This window comes from Siphateles boraxobius, unplaced genomic scaffold (genome assembly GCF_051911475.1).
Source record: "Siphateles boraxobius isolate OS27281-9 unplaced genomic scaffold, OSU_SipBor_1 13, whole genome shotgun sequence".
Lineage (NCBI taxonomy): Eukaryota > Metazoa > Chordata > Actinopteri > Cypriniformes > Leuciscidae > Siphateles > Siphateles boraxobius.
In genome coordinates, this window is record NW_027508733.1 from 23645317 (window position 1) to 23663587 (window position 18271).

General features: G+C 44.4%; 1 protein-coding gene across 2 annotated transcripts; it reads left to right on the forward strand.

Annotated features, from left to right (window-relative positions):
• Positions 1–1467: 1467 nt before the first annotated feature.
• b3galt2 (UDP-Gal:betaGlcNAc beta 1,3-galactosyltransferase, polypeptide 2) lies at positions 1468–17315 on the forward strand. 2 transcript variants are annotated; one of them, XM_077226668.1, is made up of 2 exons: positions 1468–2055; positions 15095–17315. In XM_077226668.1, exon 2 carries the CDS (start codon positions 15355–15357, stop codon positions 16666–16668), a length of 1314 nt encoding a protein of 437 aa, XP_077082783.1. In that variant the 5' UTR covers positions 1468–2055; positions 15095–15354; the 3' UTR covers positions 16669–17315. The 2 variants fall into 2 exon arrangements, with proteins under 2 accessions (XP_077082783.1, XP_077082782.1); XM_077226667.1 differs by having other exon boundaries at positions 1507–2182.
• The last annotated feature ends 956 nt before the right edge of the window (positions 17316–18271 follow it).

Consider the following 18271-nt stretch of genomic DNA (forward strand, 5'->3'; position numbering starts at 1 on the left):
TTCACATGTAAAGGCCCCGTTCATGTTGGACAGACATTTTAATTGCATTTTGTGTCTGTTAAAAGGCACAAAGACTCTCTTTATGTATATGCCCCCATAACTGCCGTTTTAGCTTTTTTTTCTATAGACAGTACTCACAAAGGTATAACGATCAAAATTAACTTAAAAATTCCAGCACGTGTATTTACCTGTGTCAGCTTTGTTGTTAAAGCCTCGAGATAAAAGAAAGTGCAGATCGCGAATGCACCAAAGTGACTGAAGGATTGCCGTAAAGCAGTTCTCTGGTCGTACAATGTGTATGACGTCATTGACATTTAAAAATACTTTTTATAGCAAATAAGTGACTCTAAAAAATCTAACACCCAGTAATCTGTAATTTGTTTGCATCTCCTTTCGAAAACAACATTCAAATTACTAGACAAAAAATTATATCCTGAGAAAGGTTGATTTTTAGGGGTATATCTCCATAGACCTCCATTCATTCTGCACTCGTCCTGTGAGCGCCCTCATATGGAACCAGAGTGGAACTGCAACCAGTTCAGAACCCGGAAGTTTACTGAGAGTGAAACTTCTCCCCAAATTAGACATTCTCTGGCGTAATCCATCAGCCGGAAACTGAAGCTTTGCGGGAGCCGCCATTGTAGCAGAACTTCACCTGCTGTTAGCATTCCATTGACTCCCATTCATTTTGGCGTCACTTTGACAGCGAATAACTTTACATCTGAGGCGTCCAAAGACTTAATTTGTCCATTATTTATTTCTAAAGAAACACTACAATGTATAGAATGCTCCATTACTTTGTATCTTACGTTATGGCCCCGTAGAAGCCGTTTTTGTTAAAAACACGCGTCATAGCTCATTTCCATGAAGTTGAGCTACTTTCAACTTTCGGATTGACGCTCAAAACGCCCAAAACGTGACGCCGATGGATTTAACGCTCCTTGCAGCTGAGAGAAGACAACTTGCATTGAAAATGAATGACTTCCAGTAGCTTTGGAAGCTCAAATCGGCGACAGTGTGAACGTACAGTTAGTGGGACCAAGAATTTAATAGTAATCACAGACGGCTTGAAAAGTAATTGTAAACTAAACAAAAATGGTTGGTCAAAAGATGTTGGAATACTGTGAGAGGAATGACAAATGAAAGTCAGCAGACAAGAAAAAAAAACACAAGTTCACATTTTTGAGCACAAAAAAAACAAACGTTGTCACTGCCACTGGTAGACACACTATAATATTTAAAAATGTATGTATAAGCAATATAAAATTATTCGTTGGAATAAATGGCTAGTTTTGAATGGTCGTCAATGGAGACGGATCCCCATAATGGTGTAGTTACAACATCTAGCAGCAGGGGCTAACTGTTGAAGTTAGCCAGCCAAACCGTGGCCCCTTGGCGTTACATTCATTCTTCCACTGAGGAGGAAGAATGTGTGAGGGAGTGGGAGTGATTCTAAATGGATCACGTGGATTCTCCTCTAAGTAGGCAGTGACGTCGCAGGGGCTCAGTCAGTCAGTCAGCTTGCGGCGTGAGGGTGTCATTTCAACAGCTGCTTTCCCTCCCTCTATCCCATTTCTACCCCACACATCATTTGGAGAAGAGGACAGGCTTTGCTATTTTCTCTTGCACTTTGGGGCCGTGTTCCGTTATACAAGGCACGGAGAGGCCTCTTGCAACCGTTATTCTGACATCCTGCTGGCGTGCATCAGCTGTTTCCCCCGCCCGTTTGCTGCTACTCCACCGGACATACCTCTTCATAATGACTGCAAACGCGCGACGTAGAATGTGACCGTTGAAGTTCTTTTTTCTTTTCTTTTCTTTTTTTAATTCTCCGATTCCGCCTTCCGCTGCTGTTTATATTTGTGAAGAAATTACAGACATACGCATTAACGGGCGAAGAAGTAGCGGTCTGAGGGACAGTACCACGTACAGAAATGCATGTGAGATAAAGCCTAATGTGTACAGTGCCAGACAACAATAGCCCCTGACCGATGGAAGGAGGGGTTGCGCTCCACGAATTCAAGATGGAAAACGAAGGAATGAGCTTAAGTTCTTGTGAGTAACAGTGAAGAGGTGGTTTTGTCGTCGGGTTTTTTTGTGTGTTTTTGGCTGAAGGAAATGATGGCGCGTGGTGCGGGTCGACAGACGGCGCGCGCATTTTCCCACTTTGTCACAGAGTGAGGTAGGTCTCCAAATATATAGATATCTCAATATAATGAGTATATCATTCAAGATATAAATACAATATATATTTAAGAGTAACTATCTTAAGTATAAACACCATAATGAATATCGAGGAAGAAAAAGGATCAGTAAATAATCACTAAGTTGAGTAAACAGAATGGATGTTATTAAAGGACATTGCAGAAAACTTGATTCAAATGCTTGAGCACTGTCTACACCAGTAGTCACACAATAAAATACAAACACACTTGGCTCTTGCATGTTAATTTGATCGTAGTTTAACCAAAAATATTAAATACATGTTGCATTAAATGTGACTGCTATGGTACCAGCTGGTAAAGTATGGAAACACCACAGCTGCCTGGTGAGATGGACTTTTGCAAGCCGACCACCACCCATGGCTTGCACTTTTAAGCCTTGGTTATAATTAAAAAGATCAGTTGGACTTGGCCTCCATGCTCTCAAAGTCTTTCTTCCAGTCGCCCAAGTAATAAAAACCTCGAGAACAAAATGTGAATGCTAGCACAAAAAATAAAAAAATAAAGTAGGGTCTTTTAATAATATTAATGCATAAAAAATGTTGCAGTTCATTAAAAGCACTGTATTGTAACATTGTTCACTGCAGGGACGCTGACAGATTGTGACAGTAATTTGCATGAATCAACAAACCGATTTGCTCTCATGGGAGATGAGACGTCACATAAGCCACATGACATAAAAACAATTGAAACAACCTGCTGAAGTATGCAAGGGCCAATATGTATGCTGGCATGCTCCAAGTATCTTGTACAGGTTATTCAGCAATATTGTTTGTGTGTGTGTGTGTGTGTGTGTGTGTGTGTGTGTGTGTGTGTGTGTGTGTGTGTGTGTGTTTAATTTGGCCACAGTTCTCTTTTAGCAGAATTTGGGGGGATGGTATTCATCCTCGCAATGTGTGATTCATTAAATCAAAGGAACATTCGCAAACTTCTGAATGAGGTTTATAAAGACCCTGGTATGTGAGTAATGGATGAAATTATTTAAAATGAATGTGTCCCAGAAAGGGCCCTAGTGAATAGTTTAAGAAAACATTAAAATGTGGTGTCAGATGTAGTATAAATAAACACAGCCGTCTAAGATATGAACAGTGACCGTGCAAATGTAGAACTCATGATAAGTGTTTTCACATGGGACACTCAATGTCAAATTAATCATTTCTCCAGGGAGAATCACTAGTGCATATGGAAATTTATTGAATCTGGTGCGCCTTCGTTGTGATTGTACATTGCATTTATTGCCCTCCATTTATTATTTGTTTAATGTCATTCAGAATGTTGGGAGGGGGTTTTATCAGTTTTTCATTAGCTTTGACATAATAGTTTTACGATTTTTGCTTCAATCTGTATGCTCAGATTAAGGCAATATGTTTGTTTAACAACACTAAACGTATTACTTTACAAAAACATTAGTATGCAATGCAAATTATTCACAATATTGGGCTCACAAATGGGTGTCATTGCAAATGTGAATCCTATTTAGAAAGTCATGCTATGCTACCTTTCACTTATTACATTGAAACCGAGATTTACATGGATAGCCAATAAAAAAATTTCAACAATGCATTGGTTATGAGAAAAATGTTTTGGAAAAATCCTAGGCAAAACCCTGTGGAGCTGTGCGTTAAAAAGCTCCTGCATTTATTATTATAGGGTACGCTGATTGCCGAGTTATGCTGATCTCCGTCATAATAACTTTGTTTGCAGGTGTTCCCTATTAGAAGTCTAATAGTCTCATGTTGCTCTTCTAATTGCTGACCGCTGTGGCCACATCATGCTCTTAATTTACGTAACTGTTTGAAATAAAACCTGAAATGAAAAGCAGCTGATTTTAGGAATTCCTCTCTGTCGTTAGCAAATACACAACTATTTATTTATCCTCTTGTTCCTCAAGCATGTGTTAGCTTGACACAAAAACACCTAGCACCAACTGAGTGCAGTACGTAGCGTTCTCTAGTGAGGCTCTCATTACAGGATATCAAATGGATGACAAAAGAAACCTTTGGAGCATTTTATTCGCTCTGTTCTGAAGTGTGTTAACCTTTAAAGTAAAGCCAGGCTTAGCCTCTTTCCATCTTACTGTAATTGCCCACGCTGGGTGAGCACATTTGGTTGAAAAGGTTATCATCCTCTGATCCAGTTGTTGCAGCAAAACAGGGCACAATCCAAAGAGAAACATTTAGGTGGTAGGTAGGTAGGTATAATGATAGCGCATGGAACAACCACAAATGGGGTACAAAATAGGGCCTGGAATTTATTTATATTCTTCAATAATAAATCAGTGAGTAGAGACGATAAAAAAATGTTGGTCGTCAACCTCAGGCCGTCGTACTAAATGTTAATTGAGCTTTGGTTTATGGTATATGATGTTTGCGCATTTCTGCAACCCTTTTACTATGGGTAAACCCAGGCACTGGTGACTGTCCTATTTTCTGAAAGAACAACACAGGTGCGTTTGCGTCTTTTTAAAGATGTCATTCCACCTGTGCGTTTCTGGATGCGATCGTTCCCTTTTCCTCTTTGGCGGTCACAATTGTTGCATCACGTGTTTGGGCTATATGTATATAAATATGTATGCATATGTGCTTATATGTTCAGCATGCTGAGGCAGCTTTTGTGGACGGTTCATGTTCTCATTGCGGGAATATGACTGTCGCTGTGTTGAGATCAAGACTCGCCTTCGTCCGCGAAGTGCGAGTCCCCATTGCCATGCCCCACCCCCGAGTGCCGTGTGGGATGGTTGATCGGAGGATAGTGATGGATGTCTCGCCCGGTAACCATTCCCTGTGGCCTCCTCACTCCTCCATCACACCGCAGCCGATGGAATTCCTGTGGAGCATACTGGTCCCTCTGTAATGGACTGATCAGCTGTTTCAATTGGGGTTCCCCCTGAGGATAAGATGTCGATAGCAGCATCGGAGGGTGAGCTGGCCTCTGGAAATGATGACTTGGCTGTGTTATCTCCTTCTGGGAGTGTAACATTGCCCAAGCCAGATCCAGAAATGTCAGCTATGCTGAAACGGGCCGCCGGGGCTGCCGGGCTCGAGTGGAACCTCCATCGTGTCCCGTTCAGTCTCGGTTGGAATCTGGAGTTTGGTATCTTGGGGCAGGCCGTGCTGGTTTTCAGCTCGCCGCCCCAGTGCCTTTCTTTCCGAAATGCATGGATAACTTATCAGGTGGTGAACAGCATCTTTCTCTGCCAGAAACTGCCTGAATAGCTTTATGGAGGAATGGTGAAGGGTTGCGAGGTGTCCCTCCATTGGAGCGGTCTGTCGACACAGGTGCACCTGTGTCCGGCGGCCAATGCCTTTTGGGGGGATCTTCGGCTCCCCCCTAAGGCCTGTGAGTTTTCGTCTGTTCCGACGGGCAGAGCTTACAAAGCCTGTGGGCAAGCCGCTTCCTCTTGCATGCCATGGCGTTGCTTCAGGTCTGTCAGGCCAGGGGACCCATGGCATGCACGAGGGTAATCCAGACCGTGCGCACATAGGTGAGCACCGCACTGCATTCGACCTTGCCCTCCGGGGCACGAGTGTCGTAGCGTGCGTGATCGGTCTGGCGATGTCCACCTTAGTGGTCCAGGAGCGCCATCGTTGGCTCAGCCTGGTTGATATGGCGGATGCGGACAAAGTTCGGTTCCTGGTCTCCCCAATTTCCCAGGTTGGGCTGGTCGGCGACAGTTCTCTGCCGCTCAAGCACAGACGGAGGTCAACCGGCACATCCTGCCCCGGCAGCCAGCTGCTGCCTCCACCCGCCGCCGGTGGCAGCTCCTCCGCCTGCACGTCGCTGAGGGCGTTCTCCGGCTGCCGCTCCTGCTGGGCCTACGCAGCAGCCACCACCCAGGCCTCAGCATGGAGCTGGCCGCAGTAGAGACGCCCAGCCCGCTCCAGGCGCTGCCAAACCAGGTGGCAAGCGACAGCGAAAGCAGTCCGGAGCGGGCCGCCCAGGGATGGATGAGATGCTCTTGGAGCTGGCACGATCACTCCCTCCCCCCGGGTGAGGGCCGGGTGGAGTCTTTGTTTGTGTGTGTGTGTGTCTGTTCCGCCGCTGGCTCCCCCTACCCCCCCCCCCCCCCCCCCCCCCAAAAAAAGCGGAGCAAGCGGTACCCACACTTCAAAGAGAGAGCAATTTCATCTGTTCCTAGGTTCCAAGAGGGACACTCCTCAGCTCCCCCTTGGTCGCCAGCAGGCAGCTTGGTGCATTCGAGGACCCGGTCATCCGCCTTCTCACACACCCCCTGCCGCTAGTGTAGGCAGGTAAGTGTTGCACAGCACACTAACACCACTATCTCTACTTTGCTGCCCCACCTAAGGCTCGGCTATCCCGCTCAAGTCAGTGATAATATTCACATTAGGTGTTGAGCAGACGTGCTCCTGAAAATCCAGTGATATTCATCACACCAAGTGTTGAGCAGTGCTCCTGACTTGTGCGTGCTTATCTTATCCTGCTGGCGAAGGATTTGATATAGCCGCTCCTCCAGCCGGTACGAAGGTCAGTTGTAAACTCGTTCTTCGTGCTACTAGGTGGTGGGTCTTGACCATCTTGGCCCAAGATTGGTCTGCTTAAAAACAGATCTCTACCTTCCGCACCGCAGGCCATCCTGTGTGTTGCGTGGGAGGGTTGGAGTATCAGCACAGAGTCCTTCCCTTCGAGTGCTCCAGAGCCCGTTGGGTCTTCAGGTCAACTGGGAGAGAGTAATCTCGCCCACGGGCTGAGTATCTCTTTTTCAGTTTCGGAGATGGACTCGGTCTAACACGTCTCTCCAATGAGAATGTGTTCAGCTGGTGTTTGAAGTGAGAAAGGGTCCCACTGAAAGAACTTTCATAGGCTCCTGTGGTTTATGTTAGATGCAGCCATTGGCTTCTTCCATATATGACCGCTTCAGCGCTAGCTTAATGATCGAGTCCCGAGGTGACCGTGGCAGAGCAGCTCACCCTGTGTGACTATAGTCATCCCGGTCTGCTGCCAAACCCTCTTCAACTGAGGGGTCATGTATAAAGGGCGTGTTTTAACGGGGGCCTGGGCGACCCTCGACTACACGGGCATATGTGCCTTGAATTGTTGGACATTGCGACCATTGCTTAAGCTTCCCTCGCATGTCACAACTCACCCGTCACCTCCTCCTTGGAGTCTGAAGCTTCTGAGGACGCTTTGTTCCACTATTTCCGCTCTACTCAGTCGTGCCGCCGACGAGCCTCATGACAGTTAGAGCCAGGGTGAGTGGAGACTCCATCCCCTGGGGTCCAGCTGGGTCATGACCACTCCGGAGCCGCCCAGTTGCCCCTCCAGTTTCGTCTCCTTGCCAGTGTTGTCCGATCGGTCTACCTTTGGACAGAAACTAGCTCTCAGCTGCCCCAGGGGCCTGCAGAAATGTGTTTCCCCAGTGAGCCTCCTAAAAACTGCGACTCAGGGTCGTCTGGCACCTGCTCAAGTCAGTGAATTCTTCACTCGTCATGTTGAGCAGAAATGCTCCTGAAGCTCAGTGAATCCTTTCACACTCAGTGTTGAGCAGAAATGCTCCTGTTGCTCAGTGAAGTTCTTCGCACTCAAGTGTTGAGCAGAGATGCTCCTGTAGCTCAGTGAGTTTATCATACCCAGGTGTTGAGCAGAAATGCTCCTGAAGCTCATTGAATCCTTTCGCACTCAAGTGTTGAGCAGAGATGCTCCTGTATCTCAGTGAGTTTATCACACTTAGGTGTTGAGCAGAAATGCTCCTGAAGCTCAGTAAACTTATCCCACTCAAGTGCTGAGCAGAAAATGGTCCTGAAGCTCATTGATCTTCACATGTTATGTTGAGCAATGCTCCTGTCTTTTTGCGCCCGTCGCTTGCACCTACGGTGCCAAGTCAGGAGGGAGCAGGTCTTCATAGTTGCCCCTTATTGGCCCAACTAGACCTGGTTCCCATCGACAGCCTTCCTGACTTCCCCTGAACACTTTTTCAGGGACGGGGCACAATGGCACCCGCGTTCTACCCCTGGAGACTCCGGGCGGTCTTACATCTGAACGCGGAGGTTCAGGTGGCTATCACAGGGACATGTGATAGTTACCATCACTTCTGCGAGCACCGCCTCCTGTTGCTCAGTGAAGTTCTTCGCACTCAAGTGTTGAGCAGAAATGGTCCTGTATCTCAGTGAGTTTATCACACTTAGGTGTTGAGCAGAAATGCTCCTGAAGCTCAGTAAACTTATCCCACTCAAGTGCTGAGCAGAAAATGGTACTGAGCTCAGTGATCTTCACATATTGTGTTGAGCAATGCTCCTGTCTTTTTGCGCCCGTCGCTTGCACCTACGGTGCCAAGTCAGGAGGGAGCAGGTCTTCATAGGTCCCCCTTATTGGCCCAACTAGACCTGGTTCCCATCGACAGCCTTCCTGACTTCCCCTGAACACTTTTTCAGGGACGGGGCACAATGGCACCCGCGTTCTACCCCTGGAGACTCCGGGCGGTCTTACATCTGAACGCGGAGGTTCAGGTGGCTATCACAGGGACATGTGATAGTTACCATCACTTCTGCGAGCACCGCCTCCTGTTGCTCAGTGAAGTTCTTTGCACTCAAGTGTTGAGCAGAAATGCTCCTGAAGCTCAGTGAATCCTTTCACACTCAAGTGTTGAGCAGAGATGCTCCTGTAGCTCAGTGAGTTTATCACACCCAGGTGTTGAGCAGAAATGCCCCTGAAGCTCATTGAATCCTTTCACACTCAGTGTTGAGCAGAAATGCTCCTGTTGCTCAGTGAAGTTCTTCGCACTCAAGTGTTGAGCAGAGATGCTCCTGTATCTCAGTGAGTTTATCACACTTAGGTGTTGAGCAGAAATGCTCCTGAAGCTCAGTAAACTTATCCCACTCAAGTGCTTAGCAGAAAATGGTCCTGAAGCTCATTGATCTTCACATGTTGTGTTGAGCAATGCTCCTGTCTTTTTGCGCCCGTCGCTTGCACCTACGGTGCCAAGTCAGGAGGGAGCAGGTCTTCATAGTTGCCCCTTATTGGCCCAACTAGACCTGGTTCCCATCGACAGCCTTCCTGACTTCCCCTGAACACTTTTTCAGGGATGGGGCACAATGGCACCCGCGTCCTACCCCTGGAGATTCCGGGCGGTCTTACATCTGAACGCGAAGGTTCAGGTGGCTATCACAGGGACATGTGATAGTTACCATCACTTCTGCGAGCACCGCCTAGAAATGGGTAGCGTGCTTACGCCTTTAGAAGTGGAACCTAGCCGTTGAGTGCGTCTTCTCTCCAGAGGAGATCCTGAAAGCTTTCGATCACTTCAGTGCTCTCTTTCTTGCAAGATGGGTTGGAGTAGGCTGTTTTCCTTCACCCTCAAAATGATGTTGCCTCGGTGTTTAAACGGCGCTGATCTTAATGCAGAAGTATGGAGAAGCACGTCCTGATCGTCAGGTTCCTGAGGAGCAAGGTAATGTAAATCTTTGCATCCCTCTTTATCCTCTTGGGCCTTATATCTGGTGCAACTGCACTGTAGCCACTGAAGGCAGTGAGTTAAAAATTCTGTTATATCAGTTCTCCTGCTCGCGTGGTCTCTCGAGGGTAGGGACTTGCTCGCTTTCTGTCAACGTATTGTGCCTGGAGTTCGGGCCGGCTAACTCTCACAAGCTGAGACCCCGGCTCGGATTGTGCCCAAGGTTCCTACCTCTCCCGTAATAGGAGCAGGTGGTGAGCCTGCAAGCGCTGCCCCGGAGGAGGCAGATCCAGCCCTGGCTTTCTCTGTCCGTTCGCTTATAGCGGTTAGACGTGTACAGAACGCAAGCCATAGACCTCAGACCAGCTCTAAAATTATCTGTTAGGAATTCAGCAGAGAGGAAAGCTGTTTCCAAGCAAAGTTGGCCACTTAGTGCTTGCTTTCGTTTCGGTAAAAATTCCGGGATGCAACATGTCCACTTAGGTGTTGAGCTCCTCTATGAGTGTAAAGTGCTCCGCCTGGGCGTTGACGATATGCTTTGCTAAACAGATTCTAGAGTTGGGGGCTGGACGACACCTAGTTGAACCGCTGCTTCCCGTGGGCTCCCTTCTCATGAAGCCAGTTTCACCGTGAGCCCGGTTCAAGTGTCGGCTTGCTGCGTCATTCCCCTCCTATGGACTGGATGCGTGCGCCTTTCTACTCCAGTTGAGTTCCCTTAGAATTGAACCCTGTTAGTTCCTCAACACCCCTCCGACGTCGGACGTTCGGAACGTCTGGTGTTAGGCCTACCACTTGTAAGCAGTGTGGAACCTGTGTTAGGCTGGGTCCATATGTTGCGGTCCCTACGGCGACCCCATATTTGTATTCTTCCACGATACGGCTCCCTACGGCGAGCCCGTGTCTTTCCTTGGCAGAGTCTCTCTACCGTCACTTTCCGGTGAGTCTCCCCCCGTCTTAGGCTGGAGCCACCCCAGTGTTATTCCATATATTATACTGCCCGGTCATCCGCCCAGTTCATATGTGTATTTTCCACATTTACCTCCCTTCGGGTAGGATGTGCTTCCACAGCGTCCCTTCCTTCCAATGTACGGGAACGCTTTCCCAGTGGTCCTGTAGGAACAGCAGTGACTTAGGCCAGGGAGCGCTTAGACCTCCCCGGCCTAAGCCCTGTCCTTCCCCGCCTTAATTGCGGGGGCATCAGGAATCTTTTGTCTAGGCGCTGGAAGGTGGCAGCTTTAGTGGCCCTTTCAAAGGTTATCCCCATTCAGTCGACGTCGACTACGTCCGACGTTATCGACTGAAAGGGAACGTCCTGGCTGCGTATATGCAACCCACCGTTCCCTGAAGGAGAGAACGGAGGACGTAGTCCCCTTGCCACTACCGCTGGACCACCGCTGACTCCGGGTTACGCCCGGCCCCTCAGCGAAAAAGCAACTAGTGCGTGCATCACTTCCGTTTTTATACCCGCGCCGCGGGGGCGGAGTGTGTGATGCGAATCTCGCATGCCAATTACATTGGCTCGTTAAATAGTACTCGAAGATGATAGGCACTCTGACGCGATCCCCATTCAGTCGACGTCGACTACGTCCTCCGTTCCCTCCTTAAAGAAATGGTGACTTGCATATGCAACCAGAACTTTTTTTTTAACCAATAAACGTTACATAAACTACTAATTATGGGTGTAACGGTACACATGGTTCGGTACTTACCTCGGTTTTTACGTCACGGTTCAGTACGGGTTCGGTACAGCAGGGGGAGAAAACTAAAAACAAAACTTGCTTTTATCCTTTTTTTTATTAAACTATTTTTTTTTAACAAATGTGTCTCTGTGTTTAAATAAATATAATTATAATTAATTATATAATAATCAATGCTCAGTTTTTAAAAAAAATCATGCAAATTGCACATATGGCAGGTTTTGCTTTACCTACAAAATCTAATTATAAAGTTAATTTTCCTACTCTCAATTCATTTTTGAAATATAATTAGAGATGCACCGATTCTAAATTTCTCAGCTCATACTGATAGTTGATTATTCAGAATAATACCGGCCGATACCGATAATTTGTTTTTTCTTATGGAAAAAAAAATCTAGCTCAAATAATCCTGCAAACTATACAGAGAACCCTCTCGTTTGGTACACTATAATATTGGTAACAATTAACAACAGAGGTATTATATTAAACTGCATTTTATTTTCAGATATAATAGCCTAATTACACCCAAATAAAAACTGAAATGTTATACAACTCAGTTGGTAGTTTTCATAAGCACTTGTCTTCATGGCAAATTTATTCAAACATACATATAATATTAACAGTAAATAAGCTCCTCTCTAGTGTTTTTTTTAAATATATATATATATATATATATCTAACTAGCAAACTGAACATCAGATACCTTTCCTGAGGTAAATGCAGGCCGCTCACAAGTTGATTTATTGACATATTTCCTTGGTTGAAACACTGATTGAGTGATTAGATTAGACATGATTTCTGTGCGTTGTACTGTTTCTTTCAACATACCATCTAATGTTCATTCATGTTTTTTCAGCTGTAACTTGTATTAAAGAGGGAGAGTTGACTGAGACGCTACATAGTTTTGTCACGTCACATTTAAGAGCGTCAAAACGGCATTTATTGTTTGAATTTTGTGATAAAATGGACATCATTTATTTTTAGAAGTAACAAAGCACAGAGCTATTTCCTATTATTGGATGAGGCGCAACAAATAATGTTTAGTACAGGGAAAAAACGTGGATCTGGCAACCCTGGCTTAAACTACGGGTGATTCAAAGGGTCAAATAGAGCCTGCTTTTATGTAGCTGTTTTTAACTGTTAATGCGTTATTGTCGCATTAACTTGCCCTAAATTCCACACGAGAAATTTTCTTCACACACGTGTTGCAGTTGGACACGTTTTTCCGCACCCTTTTGATTGACAGGATATAATCGACACTGATCATTGGCTGTTTTTAAACAATCTAATAAAAATAATAGCTTTTATCGGCCAATACCGATTATTGGCTGCTCTAAATATAATAATTTACACAGTGGCTGTCAACTTGTTTTCATGACAAATTTATTTAAACACATTAAATATATCAATCAATTCCCTGTGTTAGTCATGTGATCCTGCCATGTGTTCCCCATGTAATTGTGTCATGTTGTCATTGGTACATTGTTTCATTGTGCACGGGTGTCCCTTGTCTTGTCATTAGTATTGTGTGTATTTAAGCCCTCATGTTTGCCACTTGTCCTTGTCAAGTATTGTTTCACTGTAACCTCTGTTTGTAAGGTCATGGCCTTGTTTTGAGGGTCATGCCTTTGTTTTTTGTTTGGGAAATAAATTGCACTTGGGTTCTACAACTTGCCTAACGTGGACTAACTGTTATAAGTGCATATACAAAATGCTTCTCTCTAGAGATCATTTCTCTAGTGAACTAACCTGCTGTCAACACTAAATGCCTGAGGTAAATGTAATGCTACGTAACTATACATGTAATTATAAATGTAATATAACTCAAAAGAATAGAAAGAACATTTAAATATTGCTCTGAAAATGAGTCAGAACAAAACATGACTTTCTAAATCAAGACCTCTGCTTTGCCTTTGTAATAATTTTCTTCTACTTTTGTTCACCATTACTGGGCAGAGGTTCTAGAATCTAATAACCCCCGGTGTGAGAAAGCAATTGTGAAGAGAGGAAATTGCTAGCAGGGAGGCCTATCCCTCTGGTGCAGTGTTGATAAGTTTAAGGTGGAGGGTGAATAAGGGGTGAGGGCTGTTATCACTCGCAGCTTCTGGCTGCGTTTCCTGCAACACTGCTTGCTGGAGCCTGAAAATTCATTTTGACGGATACTTTCCCTCTCTGGCTGTTAGAGTGCATCTGGCTGGGGAGGTGGCTTCTAGGGCCTCTGAGGCAGCAGTGTTCACACTGAATGCCATGTTGTCCAAACCTGCAATTTAAACTCTCACGCAGGGCAGTAAAAGTTAGCTCATGATATGCAGAGACCCCTGTTAGCAATCTCCCCCACAGTGTTGCCATGCACAGCAAATGTAGGAGTCTGAAAATTCATTACGTTGCTGCTGTAGAGAGACGGTTTGTGCTGTCAAAAAACTTGTTTGTTATGAAAATCACAAATTAATTATGAAATAATTAAATTAATGCTACTTGCTTTTAAAATTAAAATTACTACTACTGTAGCTGTATACGGCTCACAAATGTAATTTAAGATCTTCTGCTATCCATTGTAGGGCTGGGCGATATATCGATATAAAAAAATATATCGATATATTTTTAAATGTGATATGGAATTAGACCATATCGCATATATCGATATAGTTCAAATTTGCGCTATGATCCTTGCTCCAAGCAAGCTGCTGACTGCTTTTGTAGAAATATATAGTATATTGTGCATTCTATCAGTAGCAGTTCTGGCGCCTCCGTCTCAACAGCATTAGTGTACAACGCGACAAATACTCACATCAAATATTAACACAGAGGAACGGGACACATCAGCTCAGTGAGTTCACAAAAGTTCATTATTTGCATTTGCTTTAAAGCCTTGCCGGTTAAACATGTCATTCACTGCTGATGCGCTGTTCTAACATGCGCTTTACTGAGCGTGAACACCCACATGCACCTGCACATGCACTAAAAGCCTATCTAACAAACAGCGCCTGGTTACTGGACTAAGTTATCTTTCGAGTCTTATTTTGCTAATACTCTCAAATACACACAAGTTTACATAAGGAAAGTTGGTTATGTCTAAACTGAAAGCAAACCGAGAAAATTGAGAGAAATCTGCTTGCCAAATGCGTGTATAGACGCGTCGCGTACAGGTCTTAAAGAGACAGTAGCCCTAGTAGTAAACATGCAGCTACTTGTCCTTAAAGGGATAGTTCGCCCAAAAATAAAAATTCTGTCATTATTTATTCACTGTAATGTTGTTCCAAACCTGTATTAATTTATTTCTTGTGCTGAACACAAAATGAGATATTTTGAAGAATGTGGGTCCCCATTGACTTCCATACGGAAAATATACTATGGAAATCACTGGGGTACATCAACTGTTTGGTTACCCACATTCTTCCAATTAACTTCAACAGAACAAAGAAACTTATTCAGGTTTAAAACAACTTGAGAGAGTAAATGATGACAATAAAAATTTTTGGGAGAACTATCTATTTAATGTTAATAAAACAACAAAAACACTTTAATAGTAGCTTTAATACGAATCCATGTATAATTTATACAGTGAAGACTATATTTGGCTTTGACTTTGACTGAACATTTGCTCTCACTTTGCGAAAAAAATATCGGGATATATATCGTATTTCGATATTCAGCCAAAATATATCGGGATATGACTTTTGGTCCATATCGCCCAGCCCTAATCCATTGTATATTATCCATGCGACACCACCCAGTGTTATTCATTGTTTTTCTCTTCTCGTTCTTAGATCACAGAGACATCAGTTTGAGGAAGCAGTCGTCCTTCAGAAGGAAACTGCCCCAAAGCATGACCGTCTGCCACTGGAGAGGGTCAGAGAATCGCATCCCTGCAACTCTCAGGAACAGTTTGTCATCCCCCTCGTAGGTCCACCTGCGGCCCTGAACACACCCATCTGCCAGCTCAGATAACCCTCAGGCTGTTTGCAACACATGTTTGATGTGATTGGTTGTGACCGCCGCGCTTTGCTAAGCAGCCCCACTCTACATCATGCAGTGGCGTCGGCGACACTGCTGCCCCATCAAGATGACCTGGAATGTCAAGCGGTCACTCTTCCGCACACATGTAGCAGGCCTTCTCTCTCTGGCCTCAATCTTCGCCCTGTTTCTCATCTACTGCCACCAGGATTTGCTGCAGGGGCGGAGTTGGTTGCGAGACAACCCTTTGGTTTACACCATGCGGGGTTTGCGGCCCCACAAGGAGCGTGCAAAGGGAAACCAAAGCTCACTGCGTAGCCTCTGGAAAGAAAATACTTATGTGCTCCCCAAACCGTCTGTTAACTTCAATTTGAGTTCTCACCAGGCTGAGATTACTGCCCGGGGGATTGTGGGACTGGAGATCTCGCCGAGTGGCAACAACTCAAACACCAACAGCAACACCAAGAGCTTGCACAGGGAAATGGGAGTGGGAGGCCGTCTGGCAGCCCAGCCTTATCACTGGCTGCTTAATGAGCCCTACAAGTGCAACGAAACTAGTCCCTTCCTGGTTTTGCTAATTGCTGCGGAGCCAAGACAGTTGGAGGCAAGAAACGCCATCAGACAGACCTGGGGCAACGAGAGCGTGGCCATGGGTTATGGGTTTGTGCGGCTCTTTCTGCTGGGAAAGATACCTAATGCGTATCCTCAGAGCTCCATTGACGAGGAGAGCTTGCAGTACCGTGACATCATCCAGCAGGACTTTTTGGACACTTATTACAACCTTACCATCAAGACGCTAATGGGCATGAGCTGGGTTGCTCGCTATTGCCCAAACGCCCGTTATGTCATGAAGACGGACAGTGACATGTTTGTCAACACAGAATATCTCATCCAAAAGCTGCTAAAGCCAAACATGGCACCTCGACTGAATTACTTCACAGGCTACCTAATGAGAGGCTATGCTCCAAACCGCAACAAGGACAGTAAGTGGTACATGCCACCAGAGCTGTATTCCAGCGAGAGGTACCCTATCTTTTGCTCCGGGACAGGCTATGTATTCTCGGGGGATATGGCTGCGAAAATCTACAATGCCTCATTGAGTATCCGCCGCCTTCATCTCGAGGATGTGTATGTGGGGATTTGCCTGGCAAAACTGCGGATCGACCCAGTGCCACCACCAAACGAGTTTCTCTTCAACCACTGGAGAGTGTCGTACTCCAGCTGCAAATACAGTCACCTGATCACCTCTCACCAGTTCCAGCCCAACGAACTCATGAAATACTGGAATCACTTGCAAAGCAACAAGCACAATCCTTGCCTTAACATGGCGAAGGATAGGAGCGGGCGACCGCGCCATAGGAAGTTGCAGTGGGAAGGTCTTCGGTGATTAGCCAGGGCTCAGGTGTGCAGTAGTGTTACCACAGCATGTGCAAATTTCAGCAGTATATGAGGTAGGGAACAGCACAGTGTTTTTTGGTATTGTCAATTGAAACTATTTTTTTAATTTCAGAGAGCTGTTATGTATTGTAAACCTGTCTTTTTAAAGGGAAGCTAGAGACAATGATGTGTGCAGTATCTAGCATGCACAACAAAAACAAGACTATGGTGATACCACCATTTTCAGGTGCCAATTAACCACGACATATTAAGAGGTTTCTCTTCAAGCTAACACCTGACTGATATTACTAAGGGTCAATTTTATTGTGATCCTCACTGTTTCTGTATACAAAGGAAGAAAAATTGGGAATATCATATGGTGGTCTTTCTGTACTGTGACACATTTCTTTGATTCTCAGAGATGTCCATCCTTGAGATTATGAGATGATGTTGATTTTTCTATCTACCTAAAACCTGCAAATGGTTTACAGTAACCAAATTAAAAACAGTATGTATAAAAGATATTATATGAAATTGAATTTCATCATAGTCAGATATGATTAAAATAATATTTTTCAAAGCTTTTCATTGACTAAATATACAGGTCTACCCTTGATGAGGGTACGTTAAAACTATTTATTAAATGTATTTCTTAAACATTGTCTCGGAGGTGTGGTCATTCAAATAATGTGACATTATTCAAATAATGTATTATTCAGCATGAGCTAACACCAAATTTTACCATGTAATTATTTAGATCAGACACATTTCATTTAAGAAATACAACTAAATTGTCACAAATAATGCACTAGTAGGCAATACAAAACATGAAGAGTTGAAAACATCTTTGGTTACTACTTCAGTGACGCCCATGAAATTTTCATCCGCATAGAACTGAAAGGAAATCTGACATGAGACTTTAAATCTGATAAAATAAGCATTACTGTATATAATTCACTTCTTAATTGACTTTTACAGACAGTTGCACCCTTCATTTGCAAAATTAAAAATGTCTTCGTGATCAAAATTTGAATAATTCATGCAAATTTCAGAGCATTATGGAGAAATATCAACATTCAAATCACCATTATGTACTCATTAAATTAAAATGAGGCTTGAAAAATTCTAGAATCAGTCCCCAGATGGAACCAAAGACTAATGCGTTAATGATAAAGTAGATAGTGTTGCTCTGGGTCAAAATATATAATTAGTGGGGGGGCTTCACAACACATTAGCAAAGAGTAATCCAATTAAATTGACGCTGGCAACATTTGAAGTGTTTATTTATCATTTTCATTACTCATTTGTCAGTCTAATTTTAATTAACCAAATATTCGAGTGAATACGATAAGTGCTAGATGCAGAGTTTGTGCATTAATTACAGGTGACTCAAAAGACATTTACATGTACCCGTCTTACAAATAAGTTTCACAATATAACAATTATTGTGGCACAAATGAGTAACTTTCCAGCTCTACTAGTCTACTTGGGTTTACCTCCAGTGAATACGATTTTGACAGAGAAAACAGAAACTGTTCTGAAGACGGAACTTCACTCTAGAGTTAATAATTGACCTGCCTGCTCTTGATGTTTCACTTCATCTTTATAAATAT

Bases quoted from the DNA above. Each gene is read 5' to 3' on its own strand.
- b3galt2 (XM_077226668.1), top strand. From the start codon at position 15,355: ATGCAGTGGCGTCGGCGACACTGCTGCCCCATCAAGATGACCTGGAAT.